Source organism: Oncorhynchus keta, chromosome 25 (genome assembly GCF_023373465.1).
Source record: "Oncorhynchus keta strain PuntledgeMale-10-30-2019 chromosome 25, Oket_V2, whole genome shotgun sequence".
NCBI lineage: Eukaryota > Metazoa > Chordata > Actinopteri > Salmoniformes > Salmonidae > Oncorhynchus > Oncorhynchus keta.
In genome coordinates, this window is record NC_068445.1 from 12,846,500 (window position 1) to 12,866,468 (window position 19,969).

Below are 19,969 nucleotides of genomic sequence, written 5' to 3' on the forward strand. Positions count from 1 at the left end.
GTCTTCGTGTACATATAATTAATTTCAATACACATGAACCATATCGATTGCATAATTGGCCTATGAGGATCCGTAGGGCCGTGATCATTGACAATTCACATTACACAATATGTTTGAAGCTGCGCTCCAAGCCGCGCTCCGCGGTAATAACTATTAACAGTAACTGAATGGCCCACTCTCCCGATCGCCACTGATAATTCAGATGAAAGGTAAGAGTCGGTGGACTTACGTGGATTCATGGACTTACGTGGATTCATGGACGCACAGAACTTCTGGATGAGATGGAGTTAAGGAAGAGAAAGCAGCGAGGTCAGGCGATGGCAATTTCCTCCTTTTATGGAGTTGAGATCTGTCGGACATTTCCACCTGACCTAATTAAAGCGCCCCTGGCCCAGCTGAGTAAATGGCAATGAATTAAAGGAGTATTCCACCAACTCCATGGGCCTTTTCTACACACAGTGCAGAGTGAGAAGATTGTATTTGAAATAATTATAATGAAGTCAGTCATACATTCTATTATTTTGACAATGTATTGAAGTATAGTATAATTTGTATCATTTCAAAACACATTCTCCTTATTGGTAACACATTTATTTGAGTCTCCCGTTAAACTGTTTATAGAGTTTTTAAATAGTTTATAAACCATTATTACACACTACATTTATTGTCTGTTGACAATGTTGTCATTTTAATAATAAATGGTTTAAAACTTAAAGGTAGAGTCAGCGATATGAAGTAGATGCACAAATTAAACAGCATAGTGTGCCAATTTCTGCATCAAGATCGTTGAATCGCGAGTCTAAACTTCACTGTTTTGGTCCCGTGGCTACCACCTTGTAAGAGCATGAAGGGAACCTTTGCACATGCGCAGATACTGTGTGTGACTGTGTGAGAGCAGTCTTTCATCTGGCTCATTTGCTCATCACAATATCTGCAAGAGCTGCTCGTGCAATGTCATTTTGCTGACTCTACCTCTTAATTTGCAGTTGATAATGTGGTGAGTATTTGAAAAATTTCAAATATAATCCCCCCCAAAAAGCAGGGGCAAAACTAATATACAGAAACATCTGAAGATAAATAAATGACAGCTGGGAAGTTTTCTGTAATAGGCTTGTGAGATTATTATGTAACAATGTGTTTGCAGTGCATTTACTACAGTGTGACTGCTTGACAATACATTATATTGGTAAAACATCTCTTGAATATAGTTTTGTATGCATTCAGGATTTTAGAATTTTAACTTAATATACCTTACATAACCACCTATAGTCATACTAACCATAATGGTAATAGATTAGCATATTACACAATATGGTTCATGAGTAAATCAGCTCCATGCTGCTGTTTTGTAGCTGTTGCGCGTCAGCTGCACCGACAGACATTCTAATTAGTGATCACCACAAAAAAAAACTTTGTGGACCTTGACTGCCAAAATGAAGTGTGTCATTGAAAGAAACGGTGTTAAAGGTATGTTATCTTTTGGAATATAGATAACTGTAACGCATTGATACAGAAATGTGCAACACATTTTAAAGTACATATCTAGCTAACTTACCTAGCTAGCTAAATGTGCCAAACAGGATCGTATAAACGTTAGCTAGCTAGCTAACTTACTCTCTAAACGTGGCTAATTCTCTAAAGTTGGCTAGCTTTGACAGCCTACCTCAGTCTGCGGATTGTTCTCTAAAGTGATTTAGCTAGATAGCTCAAATGTAGGATTTAGATAGCTAAATATGTTGACACATAATTGATTAATTTAATCTACATAAACAGTATCTCTGACTCTGTTTCTGACAGTGTTTGGGAAGGCTATTCATGCCCTGGCACGCATAGGAGATGAATTATGGTTGGATCCTATGATGAAAGGGGTAAGCATCAGTCCATTTGAAGTGAACTATACAAATGACGTTTGATTTGATGATGGTCTACAAAGCTTTATCAATGTAAAGTGTTAGCTACATAACATTGTCCTGTTCTAACCATTATGCATATAATTATCTGCCTGGTCTGGTCTCTTGTAGTTGGCAATGAGGTCAGTGAACTCAGCCCATTCTGCCTACGCCTGCTTCCTCTTCTCCCCATTGTTCTTCCAACACTACAGCACAGACACAGGACCAGCCCAGGACTGTGGAACTGTCAAATGCAAGTTGGTCATGAAGGTAATGGCCAAGCTGTTCTGAATCTGCTGAATATGAACCCAACATCTCAAGATAGATAAATGTCTCACACAGGCCCATATGGCACAGTCCAGCATCATTGCTTTTACAATGGGTGAGATTTTATAGTACTGATAGTGTAATAGCTGTGTATTAATATACATCTTTTTGGTTTTAGTCAGTGCTGCTGCTATTTCGGTGCCTGGCTACCATTGAGCGTAATGTGGATAGCTGTCAAATATCCATCAATCTCCCAGACAACCGGGTGATATTCCAGTTTCACTGCAGACATGGTAGGAGAACAGGCCAATAGAGTGCTCTCAGATAAGATCTTGTTTTATATGTTAAGGACGTGTGTGTGTGTGGGTGTGTGTTGAGCAAATTCCAGTAGGTGTTCAACAATGATTTTGGAACAAAGGGGATTCTTTCTCAGATTGTAATGCATTGTATCAATACTAGATGGCGCTGTGTCCCAACATCTCATACTCATTGTGACAGGTATCACCAAAACACACAACCTGGGTTTCCAGGAGAGTGAAGCTCTGCAGGCAGTGTTTCCTTCTCACCTCTGCCCCAATGTCCTGAAGGCCCAGCCCAGGTGAGCTCCCATAAACATATCCCAATCTATCTCCTCGTGACATTGATGAAGAGTGATTCAGAGACTGACTAAGAATTACTACAGGGTGCCGTGTCTTTACTATCATTAACTGAAGACTGATAGTTTTTATCAAAGGTTCTCTTAGTTATTACGCGATTAGACTGATTGATCATGTAACCGTAATTACTATGAAGTCGGGGCACCAAGGAAAAATATTCAGATTACAAAGTTATAATTTCCTAAAATAACTTTTCAGATATTTCATCTGATCAATTAGTCTTCGAATTAATGAATTATTTACTTTACCTCACGTTAGTCTTAATTCCAAATGTCGTAAATTGTTGGTTATCTGCACAAACCCAGTCTTCACTATGGGTCATCCATACATCAATTGTCCTAAATCATTTATTTATTACTAACTAATTAATTCACAGAAATGCATAAACAAACAAACAAACAAGGTAAATGTGGTTACATGAAATGATAGGAGAATGTGCCCTAGTGGGTTAAACCGGCATGGCAGCTTGTTAGACAAAAGGGGAAGTGGGGGTCGACTAAGAAGTCACTACAAAGTGATAATTATAACAATTGAAATGCTAATCCTTTGCACATGAACGCTCACTCATTGGGAACAATTGCAATCAATATATATATTTGCGCTCAGTGTGTCGTCTTGATCGCTGGTGAAATGTTTGTTTCTTTTGTAGAATTGTCCGTCTCTCTCCCTCTCTCTCTCTGTCGTGGTTAATGTGGATAGTTCAGAGTGACATTCATTTGTTTCGTTATAGAATGGATGTTTCGCCGGTTGTCGTTCTTCGCGTTCAATGATACCGAATTTCTAGCTGCAGACTAGTAATTCATATAAAAACGTGTTCTTATTCTGTCGGTATCGATAGTCTTAAGAGTTTAACCACGTGGTATGGTTAAAAGATTAATCAATGGTCTACAACCTTTGTACTCTCCTAAAGGAGAAAAACATGGTCTGCAACCTTTAGCCATCTCATAATTGAGGTAAGCTTGGTCTGCTGATCGAAAACCCGAGAGGGGGTTTTATTCGGAAGGGCCGAAAAAGAGCTGTCGCAAGAGGCCTGACCCTAACTGGGCTCAGGGGCGGTCCTCTGATTTAGTTCAAATCAAAAGGGAATTGTATTTTTCTTCATTAAACAGTCCAAAATCATATTACACAATTATACAAAAAGTATCATACTCACTCATTCATCTTATACAACAATTAGATGTAAACCTCATATCTGTGGCTATTATATAAACAGTGTTATGGTAATGTGGCCACACCGTCTCCCATGAGCTTCCCCAAGTTGTGACAGAAGGACCAGTTCGTAGCTGGATTCTTCACCGATCTTTTATACTTTCTCCAGAACATGAAATGTGTTCGTACCTCAAGTTCTGTAAGGTGGAAGAATTTCCTTTGTCCTCTATGAAAATTTACTCTCTCTATACTGTGTGTCCATGAGGAGATCCTCAGGAATTTACGACGTCTCTCTGACCACAGCAACCTAGTTGAAGGAGGAAAGGGGGAGGCAGGGAGAGGGGGATGGGGCTTGCTATACCCAAAGAGGTCAACGTCATGACAAGGGTATACAGTATATGATGATTATTTCATTAGTAATTTACATTTGTACTATCTATTATAATTGTATTAAATTTGTATTATTATTTTTGGGCCAGACTTCTAGGCGACATGGTGATGCACTTCCCAGTGTCTCAGGAAGAGATCACTCTGTCCATGTCTCCTCTGAGAGTCAATCTAAAAAGCTACTATGAAGATGAAAGGGGTGAGATGTTGCACTGTCTGCGTTGTATGAAAAAACCAACCCACAAAAAGTTGGTAACATATTGTGCCTAACTCCTGATTTTTCGGGTTGCAGATCAAATGAAGGCCATGCACACTGAGATGTCTTTAGAGCCCAGTGAGTTTGACTACTTCCAGGTTGGAGTTGACTCAGACATAACCTTCTGTCTGAAGGAGCTGAGGGTAAGGGGGTTATTTTGGGATGGACCTTATTTTTTTGTCACATGAGCTTGTGAATATGGGAGGGTGTCACTGTCTGCGCTTGCATACCCATGGGTTAATTAATTTATTTACAGGACCCAAGTGTCCAGGAGACTCTGTACCCTATCATTTTCAATGGAACGTTCCCCTGCTGGGCGGGATTTTGTTTCATGACCCTAATGAATCAAGTTATAATATGATGTTTTTTCCCCACACATGACTACATTTTTAGTGAACAGACAGTAATAAGTAGTAGAACATATGCATTGATTGCCTAACTCTCATACCATGTTCCAAATATATCCAAGTCCTCAGAGGAGAAAAGAACTTCAGCATGATTCAATAGCAAAATATGTCACATTGGGACCCCAAAAAGGCAGCCATTTTGCATCCTATGTTTTTTTGTGTTATTTATTATAAAGTACAACTAAAGTGTCACAATTTGTGCTCAGACCCACATCCTTTGACCCGATCCTAACGTCCTGGAATGTTGTTGGGGGTACCCTTTTGTGAAGTCCCTCATTACACAGTAAAGCTATGCCTAGCTATAGACTGCTGTGTGTCCATGCTAGCCTGTGATTGAGTTGGACAGTGAGCCAGTCTCTACATTGCTGCTAGTCTTACCTGTCATAGTGTGTTAGAGGGGCTAGTCGAACACACACAGAGGCTCTGGTGTCTGGGCATCGGACAAAGCAATTCAACTGAACCCATGATTACCCCTTTCACTGTGATTGACCCCAACAAATTGAAAGGTTATGGCTAGTGTACACAGCAACATTGGTAATATGTGCCCTGTCATCTAATGTACATTGCTGTCTAGCAGAGTACCAGAGTATTGTGACCTGTTATTTTAATTGGTGGTGAATGATCAAACAGTTACTCCAAACATGAATGTGTTTAATGTATTAACCTCTTCTCTAGGGATTGCTGTCATTTGCTGAATCACATGGTCTACCAGTATCTGCCCACTTTGGCGCTGCAGGAAAGTAAGTATCCTGGTTCTTGTGATTATACCCAGTGACTATCACCTCTTTTACTTAGGTCCTAAATTAGGCCTGGAGTTTTTCCCGGTCTGCTCACACGGTTGGAGAAATCTCAGGGCCCGGGTTCTAGGTATGCTGATGTTGTGTTCTGCTGTTTGTCAGGCCGGTGGCCTTCAGTGTAGAGGACATGGTGCTGGAGGCCAGTGTGGTGTTGGCTACACTTGTCAACCCAGAGAGCAGGACCCCCTCCCAAGCTACAGAGGCCCAGGCTCCTGCTGCACTAAGGTAGCCGTCACCATTCGTTAAACAGTTATTACCCCACCACTGATAGGGGGGTTCTGTATTTGGTCCAACATTGTGTAATACACCACATCACCAGCATCACATGCTGCCCTTCTATCTTCATCATCTATTATGTAGTCACCATAGCAACCCTACCGCTATATCAAATAATGTATGTAGAAGTGCCCAAATTATTTCAATAGTCAGAGAAGCCCTTGTTCAGAGGCATGGTGTGTAGAAATGCAGGACATTTTGTCCAAGCAGTTTCTCAGTTCAATAGCAAATAAAAAAGTTAACAGACAGTCACAGTAGAGTAAATTTGAACTAGCCTTTCCTAGAATCCTAGAGTTGGCTGTACCTGTGATGTCCTCCTTACCGGAGGCAGTTGGCCAGCATGTGCTTTTTTTGGTGCCTCATTGGGCCCTGTGTTACAGAACAGTGCAGTAGCACTGTGACAGAGGCTGGCTATCTGGGGAAAGGCTGTGCTGGCTGGGTTAGAGGCCTGACAGACTGTAATCCCTACATCTCCCACAGTCACTAACCTGTTACGTTGCTATGGCGATGATGTCACTCAGTGTGTGTCCGGCCCGGCCTCTATGTATCTCTCTCTTAGTGTCTGCTCTGAGCCGCCTGAGGTGGGATTTGCACCAGTCCCAGCCGGATTGTGGCACATCTGGGTCACTTATGACGTCGCTGCATTGTACTGCTTCTTCCTTTTTCAAGGAAACGTTCATACATTATGTTCAAATGACCAAAATGGAAATGTCATTTTTATACCTTCATGGAATACTCAGCTTTTTGTATGACAGGTTTATGTTGTAGTTGTACAATTTAAGTTTATATTCTTATGTTACTGAATCCGCTGTTCCATAACCTCCCAGGCAAACACACACATTATTCTCATGTTGACCTTGACGAAGATAAGTGAAGATATTTAAAACCCAGCTCCTTCACATTCTCTCTCCTGCTGGGACACTTCTTTATCAGCACATTCTGGTTCTGTCTGTGGTGCAGTCAGTGGTGTTTATGGAAGGCATGTTTATGCTGAGGAACACTAAGAAAACAGCCAGAGGCAGTGACCTGCCATGTGCAGGAGAACAGGCGAAACAGAGTTAGGTTGTCCGAGCATGCAACCTTGGAGCACAGCCAACATCCAACAGCAGTGTCACTCTTACAACAGCTCCCTTTTTTCTCTCTCTCCATGTTCCTCCCTTTTTCTCCCTGCCATCTCCCTGGCTCTGCCCCTCCCCTCTACTCTCTCTCCATGATCCTCCCTTTCTCTCCCTGCCATCTCCCTGGCTCTGCCCCTCCCCTCTCTCTCCCTCACACACTGATGCACGTGCAGCTGCAGTAACTCACGCGGCATATCATGTAACACACACGCTCATGAGAGCAGACTTCTTTCAAACTCACACTGCTCGGTTATCTAAAAACAACCTTTTCCCAATAGAACGTGGCATGCGCATCTCATATAACTTCTAATATATATATATATATCTAGATGTCTGTTAGCAATGCTATTGCTTAAGTTTGTTGATTATCACGAATGTGGTTAATTAATATTGATTTGAGACTGACAGGCATCTGTTTTCAATATGAAGCTATATAGGAAAACAACTATAGGCAGACCACTGGAGGGAAATGCCTGAAGGCAGCCTTGCTGTAATGGTCCTTATATGCTCTCAGGTGTGGAGGTGTTGCGGAGCCTACGGAGGGCCCATGTGAGGCAGATGCCGGTCCCCCCCAGGCCCAGGGGTTTCCCTCTGCAGGCGAGCTGATAGCATCCAGCCAGGGAAGCCCAGTGTTCAGTGGAACAGCCCTCATGAGAGAGTTCACCAGGACAGGAGAAGATTCTGACAGGCTCAGAACACCACGTTACACACACAGAGGTTGTGGCATCACAACTCCTCCTTCCTCCAAGGTAAATTAGAACAAAATATGAACTTTGGTTGACTTCTGTTTGTGCCCTCAAGCCACTGTGTTGTTATTTTGGCAAGCTCTGACTGGTACCATACTTTGGTAAGTTCCAAAGTACAGATAAGGCCTTGCTTTAACGTTCAACCTGGAATGTGCCTAGATTGCAATAATGTTTAACCATGTGATGTGTGATTGACCTGAAAGATACAGGGTGAAGGTGAATTGTGACGTATGTAAGGTGTGTGGCTGGTTGCACCGTCCTCATATCTCAAGCCCTTTTGCCTAAGAACCACCCATGCTCATAGTCTGCTCAGCTGTCTATTAAGGATGAGTCGTGTTTTGGTTCCTTAGGTTCGCTCCCTCCTCTTTGGGGCTGTGTCCTGTGAGCAAGGTGATGGTTGCACCTCTATGCTGCCCAGTCTGGTGTGTTCCAGTGATACAGAAGATGGGGGAGAGGAGAGGGCCAGTGGTGCACTGTAAGTTACCACAGAACAATGACCAAGCCAAGAACTGTTTTCATACCCTGCAAGTTTTTTTTCAGCAGACCATAGTCTTTTCCCCATTGTATATTATAAATGCATTTAAATGAGAACATAATATTTTTCAATTAATTTGAGTGCTTTAAATGAAAGTTCATAAAGCATGGCTGTTTGTTTTTACTAACAAATACGTTATTCAAATGGTATGTGCATTTATTGCAAGAAACATATATTGTAAATCTGAAAGTCAGACATCAAAAGCATAAAATTAGTTGGGGTAAACGTCTGTCCTCTCTTCCCTGTGACCCAGAAACCAATAAGTTGTTGAGAATTGTCAATTCGTTAATAGGTAAATGAAAGACGGTCCTCCCCTCCTCGATAGCCTTCATTTGGCGAGGAAGCACATGTTTATGACCAGTCTAATGTATACAAGTGCATTTTCATCCACTTTCCCCCTACTCGATTACCTTTGACCTTTTTCAAAAGGAGGCCAGGGAGGACAGAGGTGAGGAAATCTAAAATTGTGAAAAGGCCCTAGATTTGCCCATGAAAACATTCCTCAAGCCAAGCGCCTGGGGATGCCACACCTGGGTGCTGATAGTAACTCCACACATCTCACAGACCCGCTAAAGCTTGAGGAATGTGTAACCAAACATACAGATCACATGGAGCCTTTTCATGTAGCTTCAGGCAGTCCCCTCAGTTGCATAAGAGCAGACAGCTGCGAGGGAAACACTTGAATCTATTCCACTGTGGCCCCTGCTGAGACAGGAATGGATGAGTCAGAGCAGGGATATGCTGCCTGGCAGGGAACAGTAGGATTCCACCTTCAAAGGGAAAGACTGCATAAAGATGATCTATCACGTGTAACAGCATGGCCTACCTCACTGGGGGGTTGAATGGTATCCGTGTTCTGATTCTAGATGCTTTTGACCTACATGTTTTCATTACCTCAGGAACTGTTCAGTCTACTGTGTAAGTTGACAAATACCTTGAAGAGACCACTGAACAAACAATATTGACACAGAAAAACATGTGACAAGGGTCTGGTTGAAAGGAAAAGAATGAGGTTAATAAATACTGTACTTTATTGAAATATGTTACAGCTTTGAAAACATGGCATTGTTGAACTGTATATACAAAATATAGATAACGTTACATGCAGCGCTCACTGTAACAAACGTTGCTTTTTGAACGTAACGATTAACTGAAGTCTAGAACTGGCCAACAGAACGGGTAGGTCACTAAGTCAGTGTGGAGCAGGATATGGACATCATGGAGAAGCTTTGATATAGTGCTGTCTGACAGGGAGAATTGCTTGTATTTTAAGGCTGGTGGGGTTCTTGGCAGTGCCATAATGTTTGCGAAAACATTTGGGCCATCCAGTGCAGGTGTGTTTCAACTCCCAGAGCAGTAAGAAATGTATGCAGGGCATTAAGTCCTTTAGTTTTTTTTAAATGTCATAAAACACCTGATAGCCCTACATCGGTCAGTACCGGCATAGATATTATTTTCCTAGTTAGGGGAGAGCCCTTGAAGCAGGACAGTAGCCTGTAGTGAGGGAACACCATGACATCAACAGAAAGAAAACCAAGGGGTATTACAGTTGATACACAGAACCTTGTTAAAAGGCCCAGTGCAGTCAAAATGGTGTTTTCCTGTGTATTATATCGTATCATAGCTGATGAAACTCTGCAAAAGTGAGATTTGTTATTTCCTATCTGCACAGGACCTTATAATCAGCAATGTTGCATGTGCAGGAGTTTGGGCTTTCCATGGTAAAATCACCATGCGGTAAATTGGTTAATAGACTAATAACAAAGAAAGGGAAAAGGGGATACCTTGTACAAGTGAAATGTGGTATTTAACCCAACCCCTGTGAATCAGAGCTGTGGGTTCCAAACTTCTAAAATGCTATTTTTTTCACATTTTTATGGAAATCTATTACAGTAATGATGTACTTAATTGTGTCGAAGTAATTTAATATTGATATAAAACAGCTGTATCGGGCCTTTAAGGATTCTAAGATATTTTTAAAGGGGGGGAGCATGACAAATTAAATAGCTTGACCATTCAAATTTGAATGTGTCCCATGGTGAAAGACATTGAACACATTGAAAGGGAACGAGAGGTCTCCCATCAGATGGCGCAGATTAAGCATTAAGACAGTAGGGCATGGTGGGAAAAGTAAGTGTGAATCATATGGCTACTTGTCCATTTCTACTCTGTCTCCATAGCTGACACAGTGTGGGGTTTAGGGAACAATGATACACAATTTTGCCACTATCAATAACATCCGATACAAGGCACATCAGCTCCATAAATCAACATGTACATAGTACATGTTAAAGGAAACCTCACCCAAAAACAATATTTTGGTATTTGTTTCATAGTCCCAAAATGTTTTTCTTGTCAGCAATATAGTTTTGAAAATACAAAAATCATCCTTGTATGATGCATTTTGCATCATATGAATCTGTGTTTTGCATTATGTGATGTTTTTTAATTTTTTAAGTTAATTATCTTAACTTGATTGCTGACAAGCAATACATTTTGGGACTATTGAAACAATTGACTAATGAAACAAATAACCAAAAGATAGTTTTGTGGTGGAATTTTCCTTTACAAAGGAAACATAACTCTTAAAATGTTTCTGCACATGAGTTATGTTGTAAATGCGAAGTGCACATTTTTGACTGCAGCAAAAAAGAAAATGAAAAATCGGTTAAATGAAATAAAAACACTAGTGACCTGATTCATAAGACTTCATCAAATGTGCCATTGGAGCTTTACAGCGAGGGCAACTGAGAAATTCTGATTGTGAACCATTTTCCCTGAAGCTAAACTGAAACAGTCCAGATTCCCACCCCATCAAACCAAAGCAGAAATACAATGATATCTGCTTGGTCACTTGACCAACGTCCACTGTGAACTTTTAGATATGCTTTCTTTAACCTTGTGCGTAAATGGTTGTTACCATTGCATCCCAGTGGATATAAAAAAAGCGATGTAGCCTACATAAAACCCATTCATTCTGTATGTATACAATATCAACATCTGACACACGACAGCCTCCAGGTTACTCTATCACACATAACAACCTTCAACATCACTTGCAGTCACACTCACTCTTTGCGTCGCAGCAGGGGTCAGAGAACAGGTTTGACAGAAACATTGAGCCATTTAAAAAAAAAAAGTTATTTTAACATTTCACATCCTTAGAAATGATTCACTTGGTCTGTGTTTGACCCAAATTGTACTGATATGGCAAAGTATGTGTCAACTGCACCTAGTCTTCATACAACCCCTTAGATCAGTCAAACAACTTAAAATACCACGTAGTCCCTTTCCCACAGATCTACCAAAACATTCAAACATCCTTTAATATCACAATGATGCATGCCCTTATACCCGCATATTTGTTTTGCCCTTCAACGTCTTTTAATTGTTTGTTTTTGTGTGTAATGTGAGTCACTGTAAAAGTGGCGTTTTCATGGCCCTATCGTTTCGACTTGATGGTATAATGCTACTTCCCGTCTGGAATCAGCTCGGTTCCTGTGATTAACCCTCATTGGCATGATTCACAGTTTCAATTCTGACGCTTTTGACTGGCTAATACTGACCACCTTTCTCTCTCTCTCCATCCTGAGCTTTGCTCCAAGTCCAAAAATAATGTGAGAGCCAGAGCCTCATCTCCTATATGCTGATGTCCTTCATCCCACTGAACAGGGATTATGTCAATGACAACTGGGACATTTCCCAGATAGATCCTTTGCAGCAGGTATTCTAAACAGAGATATGTCAGAACTGCATGTATTGTCAAGTGTTCCATCTGAGAAATAGGACTGATTATCTCAGGGGGCCGAAGGTGGGCTCAGTCAGCCACCAACACTAGTCCCTAATCCCCACCAGCAGGAATCAAAGCAGTCTGACATCTTCAAGAGACAGATGGCAAGAGGAAACTCTCCTAATTCCCCTCCTAGCCTCAATACAGTCTCTAGTCTGTGTACTCTGCCACTATTGACAGCAACACGGTGATGTCATCTGGCTTTCCTCCTGTGGGGAAGAGAAAAAGATGCAGTCAGAAGGATGAGTGTGAGAACAATCTCTCATTTTCATCATTCCAAAAGGAAGCAGTCTGAGAGCAATGGAAGGAACACTAATAAAACACTTCTTATTCCTCACTGGGTGTCATTCTTCCTGATTTATAGAGCAGCCCTCTCAGCCTGGATACCATTCACAAGGGAAGCCGGGTATGAATGGAGCAAATGGACTATGAAATGAGGACTACCTTAACTTTGTCTCCAATTTCCACCTGCATGAAGAAGTGATAAAAGTGATGATCATTACCTCTTACATTCAGTCCATTGTCACAGGCAAACTGGGCAAAAGGCGACATATAGTTGGGGTCGTATGCCAGAACATGGGCCTGCTCTGCAATGCTCCTGGCTGTCTGCTGGATACTCTCATAGTTGGTGTTCTGCAAAAACAAAAACAAAATGGAGGAGTGTCTTAGTTTTTTTTCAATGTCTTGTTCCTCCTCTTCAATACTCTGCAGAATGAAACAGTAAACCTGTCTGTTGCACACGAGTACGGAAAGGGTTTATGCGAGGGTGTACCTTGAGTTTTTTCAGCTCCTGTAGGATCATGTAGTCGGGCATGTTGTCGAAGAGGCCGTCTGTGGCTGTGAGAATTATGTCCCCCAACTCGACATCGAAGGAGGAGCTGTCTGCAGCATCGGGACTGAGGGGGCACAGAGAGCTTAACACAACGTAGCGGGGAAATAACAGTCTTGTGGAACATGAGTTAAAATATCCTGATCATATAGTGCCCATTAGAGAGGGAGCGTTAAAGTGCTTAACCAAATTGCAAACATTATCCAATTGCTCCCCCTTCTCATACCCCCCTCCAGGAAGGAAATCTGCCCTGTCTGAGCCCAGTTTAATCTGTGCCTCTAGCCCTTCATTAGCCTAGATCACTGACACTGCTGCTCGGTCTCCGGTCTTGACTATGAGACACAGGTACGCACCTCAGGTTAGACATGGCTACAGATCACTGTGTCAAACACTGGAATGAAGTACCATTTTTTAAATAGAAATCATGCAATGCAGTTATACATTTCAACTGAATACTTTTTCAGCTGTGAAATGCTGCTGCTAACAAATTGCACAGGTATGGTGGAAAATAATCTAAGGAATAGCACACCTTGGCCGTCATGGGAAGTTGTAAGGAACTGCTGTAATATTGATGTGCGACTGATACACACACATACAGTAGATCAGAGCCATGTGCAGTATCAAGTTTAGTTCTTGGAAGGCGACATTAATTCTGCCCCAGACTCCCCGACACTCATGGCTGTTCTAGAAACCATCTGTAACCCAGCCACCATTCGATCTACAGTCCTACATTACATTGAGGCGTTAGCGCTACGTTTCAAAATAATCACTATTAAGGAATCACGGATTTAGCTCTAAATTAAATGAACGTAGATTCTTCCCACCAACTACAACAGAATCACAACGCTTATGACCCTGAATATGATACTATCAATGGTAAAAATACTGCCGCCTCTAGCTCATGGAAAGACTACCATTTCCAGCCTATATACAACAGGGCCACGTCAAATAGGTCCGAAATTTGGACTGACTAGGGCCCGGTTTCCCAATAGCGATGGAACTTAGGCTTACGAGTGTATTAACGATGCATCTTTCCGACAACGGCTGAAGATGTAACATGAGTTTCCCAAAACACCACACAGAGAGAACGCTCACTAAGTGCGTTGTTGCTGCATGTGACGATACTGATAGAATCAAAAGGTAACGCTGCTCTCGGATCAGAATTCTCCATTCAAATCTGACCTTAACATTAGAATTATTCCACAATACTGACAATGGACCAGCTCTTAGGAGAGATATCACCGAAGGCTACAAATATTGAGGCGGCTTATTCTAATGCTCACCCTATAATATGCATTAAATCATGATTTGGCACATCATTAAATATATTGAGGGAAAGAATTTGACAGTAAAGCCAAACAGAAATAAAACTTGAATGAACATGAAATGTATTTCCATATCATTGAAATATATAGGCTATACTGCAAGTAGGCTATTTATCTTTTACTTCAAATTGAAAACAGAGATGACTGAATTCTCTTTTTATCCTTTGCTTGTTTGTAATAATTGCAAAGACAATGGGAACGATTTGTAGTCGACTTCGTTGTGAAGTTATCAGCAGTCGCAGAGAGGCAGATAAACATCTTGATTCTATGTTTAGCAGAGATCTTCTGTGTATAAAGTGACACGGTAGGTCCTTCTGTAGCTCAGTTGGTAGAGCATGGCGCTTGTAACGCCAGGGTAGTGGGTTCGATTCCCGGGACCACCCATACGTAGAATGTATGCACACATGACTGACTGTAAGTCGCTTTGGATAAAAGCGTCCGCTAAATGGCATATATATTATTATTATTATTATATTATAAAAACGCATCTAACGACTCACTTAGCTGTTCCACGAGTGGTCTGAGGCAGTCGGTAAATAACAAGCGTTTTCAAGTGCAACTTTGGTAAAGGATGGTTTTGGGAAACAATTCGGAGATTTAACGATGCTCCTAAGAAGGTTCTAACGATGAACTTAGCCTTCAGATGCTTTTTGTAAACCGGGCCCATATCTGTTTATTCTGTATAGAGATAAGCCACGGAGATATCCTATGCACTGAGCAAAACCAAGCCATTTTATAATAGGTATGTATGATGAGGCTACGGTTGTAAATAGGCCTATTCTACGGGTACTATGCTGTGTATCAGCTACTTTTACGACAGTGACAGTTCAGTTCCATCTCACACCAGTTTAGAGAAACCCATATGAGCAGCTCTGAATAATCTCCCTGTTCTAGATTACTGGGTTGAGAAGGCCTGTGGGTAAGCAGACCAGGGATTGGCTGCTGTGAGAAGGGCAGTGAGGCTGCTATGAGGAGGGCCATGAGGACGTGTGTGTGTGTGTTGAGACTTTGGCCTGGCTTAAAACAGTGGCAGGGAGCCAACACCGGCCCCACTGGAATCTGCAGCACTACTGCTGCTGGCATGCCTACACAAGGAGAGAAAGCAGCACATGGCCCCAACCATGTGGCAGTACTGACACTCACTAATGCTGCATCAACACTGGACTGGACAGACCAGAGAGCAGCACAAGGGCAGAACCAATGCAGAGACTGTGCTTCAAAACCAAAAACATAGCTACACAGCTTCTTTACAATAGAAAATATGGCTTCGGCGGGGCCACAAAACTGACCTGTCACTGAGGACGGCCCCCTCTGCCTCGGGTGGGGCGATAGAGAGCTGGAAGGGGGTGTTGAAGTAGTGCTGCTGTTCGTCAGAGCGGTGCACCACTTCTCCTTCCCTTACCACCAGGAAGCCTGAGTCTCCCAAGTTAGCAGTGTGCAGCCGATGGCTCTGCCGGTCCAGCACCACGATACAGGCCGTGCTGCTGCCTGGAAGGAGATAACACAAGATGATAAATATATGGGTGGCTCGCCCTACATCCTGATTATATTTGTAACAAATGAAGTCGAATAGAGCCATTAAACAATTTATAAATTGGTTGGGATGATTTATGAGTAGTGATTTTGTTGGGTTGCTTTATATCATGATCATACTGTAGCTAAACCTGTGGTTAGAAGAGGAAGGCATGTCAATACATTTCAGGAAGAGAAACATTTGGGAAGGATAACATTTAAGGAAACATAAAAGTTAACCGAACCGGTGAAAACATGGCTCCGCATGCAGCCACACCCTGCTGATGAGTCATCTGGACCACCAGAATGTTCTATGGGAGCTCCCTACAACCCCTCACACTCTCTGACTCACCCTACTCTCACTCCCTTTCTTGTGTGTTTTTTCAATAGTAATACAATTACTGCTGGCCTCACGACCGTACTCCTCAGCACTGGAAAAATACAATACTGACTTGTTTTTCTCTTCTACATGAGCTGGGATGGAAAAGTACAGACTGATGACACGGACTGCTCGACTCCCCACTCTCCATTTGTTTTGTCCTGCACATTTCCGCATGCTCCATTCTAGCAAAGCAATGGATCAAGATGAGATTCTCCGCGTCTTTACACTTCCCAGGATAGAGGCATGCAGCAGGTCTCTGACTCATCACGCAAATATCCTATCTAAATAGCAGCACCTCACATAATATAATAATAATAATATATACCATTTAGCAGACGCTTTTATCCAAAGCGACTTACAGTCATGTGTGCATACATTCTACGTATGGGTGGTCCCGGGAATCGAACCCACTACCCTGGCGTTACAAGCGCCATGCTCTACCAACTGAGCTACAGAAGGACCACCACATGTCACTTAGCCTAACCACGCAGACTGAAAACAGACCATTCTAAGACTGCTTTAAGACCATATTCTCTATTGTAAATGCCTATTCTTGTCAGTATGAGGCAGACACTAGTGATTTAATTTTGCACCAGCCTCCAGGTTCACAAAACACTGATCCTCCAGGGCTGCCTTTACTCACCCAGCAGAGGCACTTTGTTCTGTAGGAGCTCATAGTAGCTGCTTGTGAGGACGCCCACAGGGCTGCTTGGAACGAAGCGTCCCTCCTTTACCAGCCGCTCACAGGTCTTCATAAGTGTCCCTGAAAACTGTGATGGGTCCACACCGTAGTCTCTCCAACCACCCACTCCATCTGCCACACCTGATGAAACCACACACAGTCAGGTATTGGTTCAATAGAGGAGAACAGGATAGGAAAGAATCAAGATTGTATTCTAATTATTCTTAACACTCCTGACGAAGACATTCCCAGAAGTAGACAGTTTTCCGACAATGGAAGAGGTCATATTAATCGGAAACAAGTACTAGACGTCTTCACGCAGTTGTGACAGGAGAAACAATAGGCACTTTCACTAAAACAAAACACCAAGTGTATAGAGCAAGAAAGTGCTTAGAATGAAACAAGGGACGCTTCAGAGAATAAGTACTTCTTTGACATGCTTCTGACTAAACTTTTTCCTGGTATAATCTCCATTGATAATTTGGCCAGTCTGGTACATAGCTACCAGTAAAAATGGTTTATATCTGAAGCATATGTTGTCTGCAGTTGTCAAGTCACATTACATTATCAACAAGCCCATACACTAGCTTGCAGTCACATTATCACACTGCTTAAAACCCTGAAACATTTGGTTTCTATGGTTATTGAAATGTACCTCTGCCTATTATGGGAGCAGTTGGTCTGGCAGTCCAAGTTCTTCCTAGGAATGCAATTATTTCCAGCTGCTTCCCAGACACAAGAATCAGCTCTTGCTGTGACCATACAAGGAGGGTCGTCTTACTCTCTCCCTGCCAACCTTTGGCTCACTGATGTGACAACAGTCAGACATGGCCTGCCTCACAGCTTCCTTCCAAAGCCACACAGAGGACATGTAGGCTCAAGTGGACAGTGGGAAGTCAAGGAGGATATTCTGGCTTTGGTTAGGCTACTTCTGGATTTTTCAATCACATTTTCTAAGTTGTTTTGATAGCTTACAAAGGCTACTCTTCTCTAAAGCCAGTGTTACCTGAAATCATAGCTTTAATGCAAAAGCATTGAACTTTCTAGCATTACAGTGCAATTAGTCAATTAGCCATATGACCAATAAAGCAGCATTCACAGTTTAGCTTACCTGATAGTAAAAATGTACAATGCCCTTTAAACTGTGGGCTAAAGACATGTGACTATTTGCAGCAGAACTATTGGTTTGTCTATCAATACGATTATGTCAAATCTGAGACACCAATCATCAGTCTTGGTGGGGATCAGGAGGTACAATTGTGTTTGTCGTACTTGTATGAACTGGGCTAGAATGCTACTGATTGAATGTGCTGTTATTTAGTGTTGAGCCTGTTCCTTATTTTACAAGGCAGAGGATCATGTCTGTTCTACACTACATTAATATCTGAACGTTTTGTAACATAGTGACCTTCTGAGGTCCAGGACCAGGTAGGTACACCATAAGTTCTGACATGGGGTAAAGTGTGAATGAAAAATGAAGTCTGTCTGGGACTGATTGGTTGTAGCCTAGGTATAGTGAAAAACAAGAAAGAAAGACGTTCTCAATGTTCATCTTTCTAATCTATTTATTAATGTGTACATACTGGTTACCGTTTGGTTATGGCTGCCCCCCTATCACTACAATTATCAAACGACTACAGGCAGCTCTGACCTCTAGGACAGGGTTTCCCAAATGTAATTGTATTTTCTTGGCTTGAAACTAAGCCAATAGTATGACAACCTAGTTAGCGTATTGTGCAACATGATCAAACAAAATACAGTCCATGCTAAGTGTCCCTGGTTTGTTATTGTTTGATACTCTACAAAACGTAGTTAAGGCAAACTAGCTACTGTAACTAGCAAAGGTGCGCTGTCTGGCATGTTAGTTAGCCAGCTAAACAACCAGGCCGGTTATATCATCACGTTATAAAATAGTTGTCAATGCCGGGCATTGTTTACTCACCCAAAACATCGGCAGATTTATGTCGGGCAATGAAGCAAGCGTCGTCGCCGTAGCACATCCCTTTCTTCAAGATACCCTTCCGAAAATCCTTCCCAAACCCGCAGCTTGCTGTTACCAGGCTGTAGTCGCGGCTATCCGTTTGAGAGAGTCCGCCAATTACTGCTCTGGCAACCAGTCTACCGTATGAAAGTACGGAGAACATCACCTACACACCAGCTCCCACTATACTGAGTACCAAGCTAGAAACAACTTAGGTGTTAGCTAGCTATATTAGCTCCAATGTCACAATCGTGATACTGTACTGCTTAGTTAGCTAGCTAACGTTAACATTCGCCACGCAGAAACAAAACAAACCAGCGCGCCAGCCCAGACGATACTTATAATGTATTTAGTTTATTACAGTAGTTATTGCCAAATCAGTAACAACTGCTCCGTAATTCGAAGGATATCACAAGTCCAGATTCCCAGAGAAGTTCGGAGTTCGTTGCAGCCATCGTGCCTGTAGAACAACCTACCACATTTCTGAAACATGCTGGGGGAGCGAGCCAGAGTGATCTGCTCTGTGGTCTTGTGACTGGGCTGACGTCACATCTTTTTACACAATTTGAGTTTCCTCAGTTCTTCTAACCCTGAAAATCATCCATGACTTTTGTTTTTTAATAAATGTTTACTTTTGAAAAAAGCATCCCCTTCGAATAATTAAATTTCAGGTTTATGAAACTTAAATGTGTAGCAGAAAAACATTACTTCTACGCCTTGCGAGGATTCTGATGGATTTTACGACACCCCTTGTGGCAGTAAAGGCCAATGTCAACTTGGAGGCAAACAGCCTCGAGTGTGACCCAGTGACCTTTTCATACCGTACTTCTAATGTTGCCCGTGACACTAAAAAGTCAAGTGGGTTTTGCAGAGAAAAAAATATGTTTGCTTGTTTTGTAATAATTTGTGACTGTGTATAGTATATAATTTTTATAGTACTGGACTGCATATCATCTTTATGCAACTTTACCATATCTTTCACATC

At 42.0% G+C, this 19,969-nt stretch overlaps 2 protein-coding genes across 3 annotated transcripts; one reads left to right on the top strand and one right to left on the bottom strand.

Moving 5' to 3' along the window:
- Window positions 1-884: 884 nt before the first annotated feature.
- Window positions 885-8,590, top strand: rad9b (RAD9 checkpoint clamp component B). 2 transcript variants are annotated; one of them, XM_035735790.2, is made up of 11 exons: window positions 885-997; window positions 1,798-1,868; window positions 2,022-2,159; window positions 2,335-2,449; window positions 2,655-2,754; window positions 4,441-4,547; window positions 4,641-4,747; window positions 5,687-5,751; window positions 5,911-6,033; window positions 7,717-7,951; window positions 8,299-8,590. In XM_035735790.2, the coding sequence occupies exons 2-11, from the start codon at window positions 1,857-1,859 to the stop codon at window positions 8,425-8,427; spliced, it is 1,131 nt and encodes a 376-aa protein (XP_035591683.1). In that variant the 5' UTR covers window positions 885-997; window positions 1,798-1,856; the 3' UTR covers window positions 8,428-8,590. The 2 variants fall into 2 exon arrangements, with proteins under 2 accessions (XP_035591683.1, XP_035591682.1); XM_035735789.2 differs by lacking the exon at window positions 885-997 and adding an exon at window positions 1,281-1,467.
- Window positions 8,591-9,491: 901 nt separating this feature from the next.
- On the bottom strand, window positions 9,492-19,936 carry pptc7a (protein phosphatase targeting COQ7 a). Its single transcript, XM_035735792.1, has 6 exons — window positions 18,946-19,936; window positions 16,965-17,144; window positions 15,717-15,915; window positions 13,046-13,169; window positions 12,777-12,906; window positions 9,492-12,482 (listed from the first exon to the last, which is right to left on the bottom strand). Exons 1-6 carry the CDS (start codon window positions 19,145-19,147, stop codon window positions 12,424-12,426), a joined length of 894 nt encoding a protein of 297 aa, XP_035591685.1. The 5' UTR covers window positions 19,148-19,936; the 3' UTR covers window positions 9,492-12,423.
- Window positions 19,937-19,969: the final 33 nt, after the last annotated feature.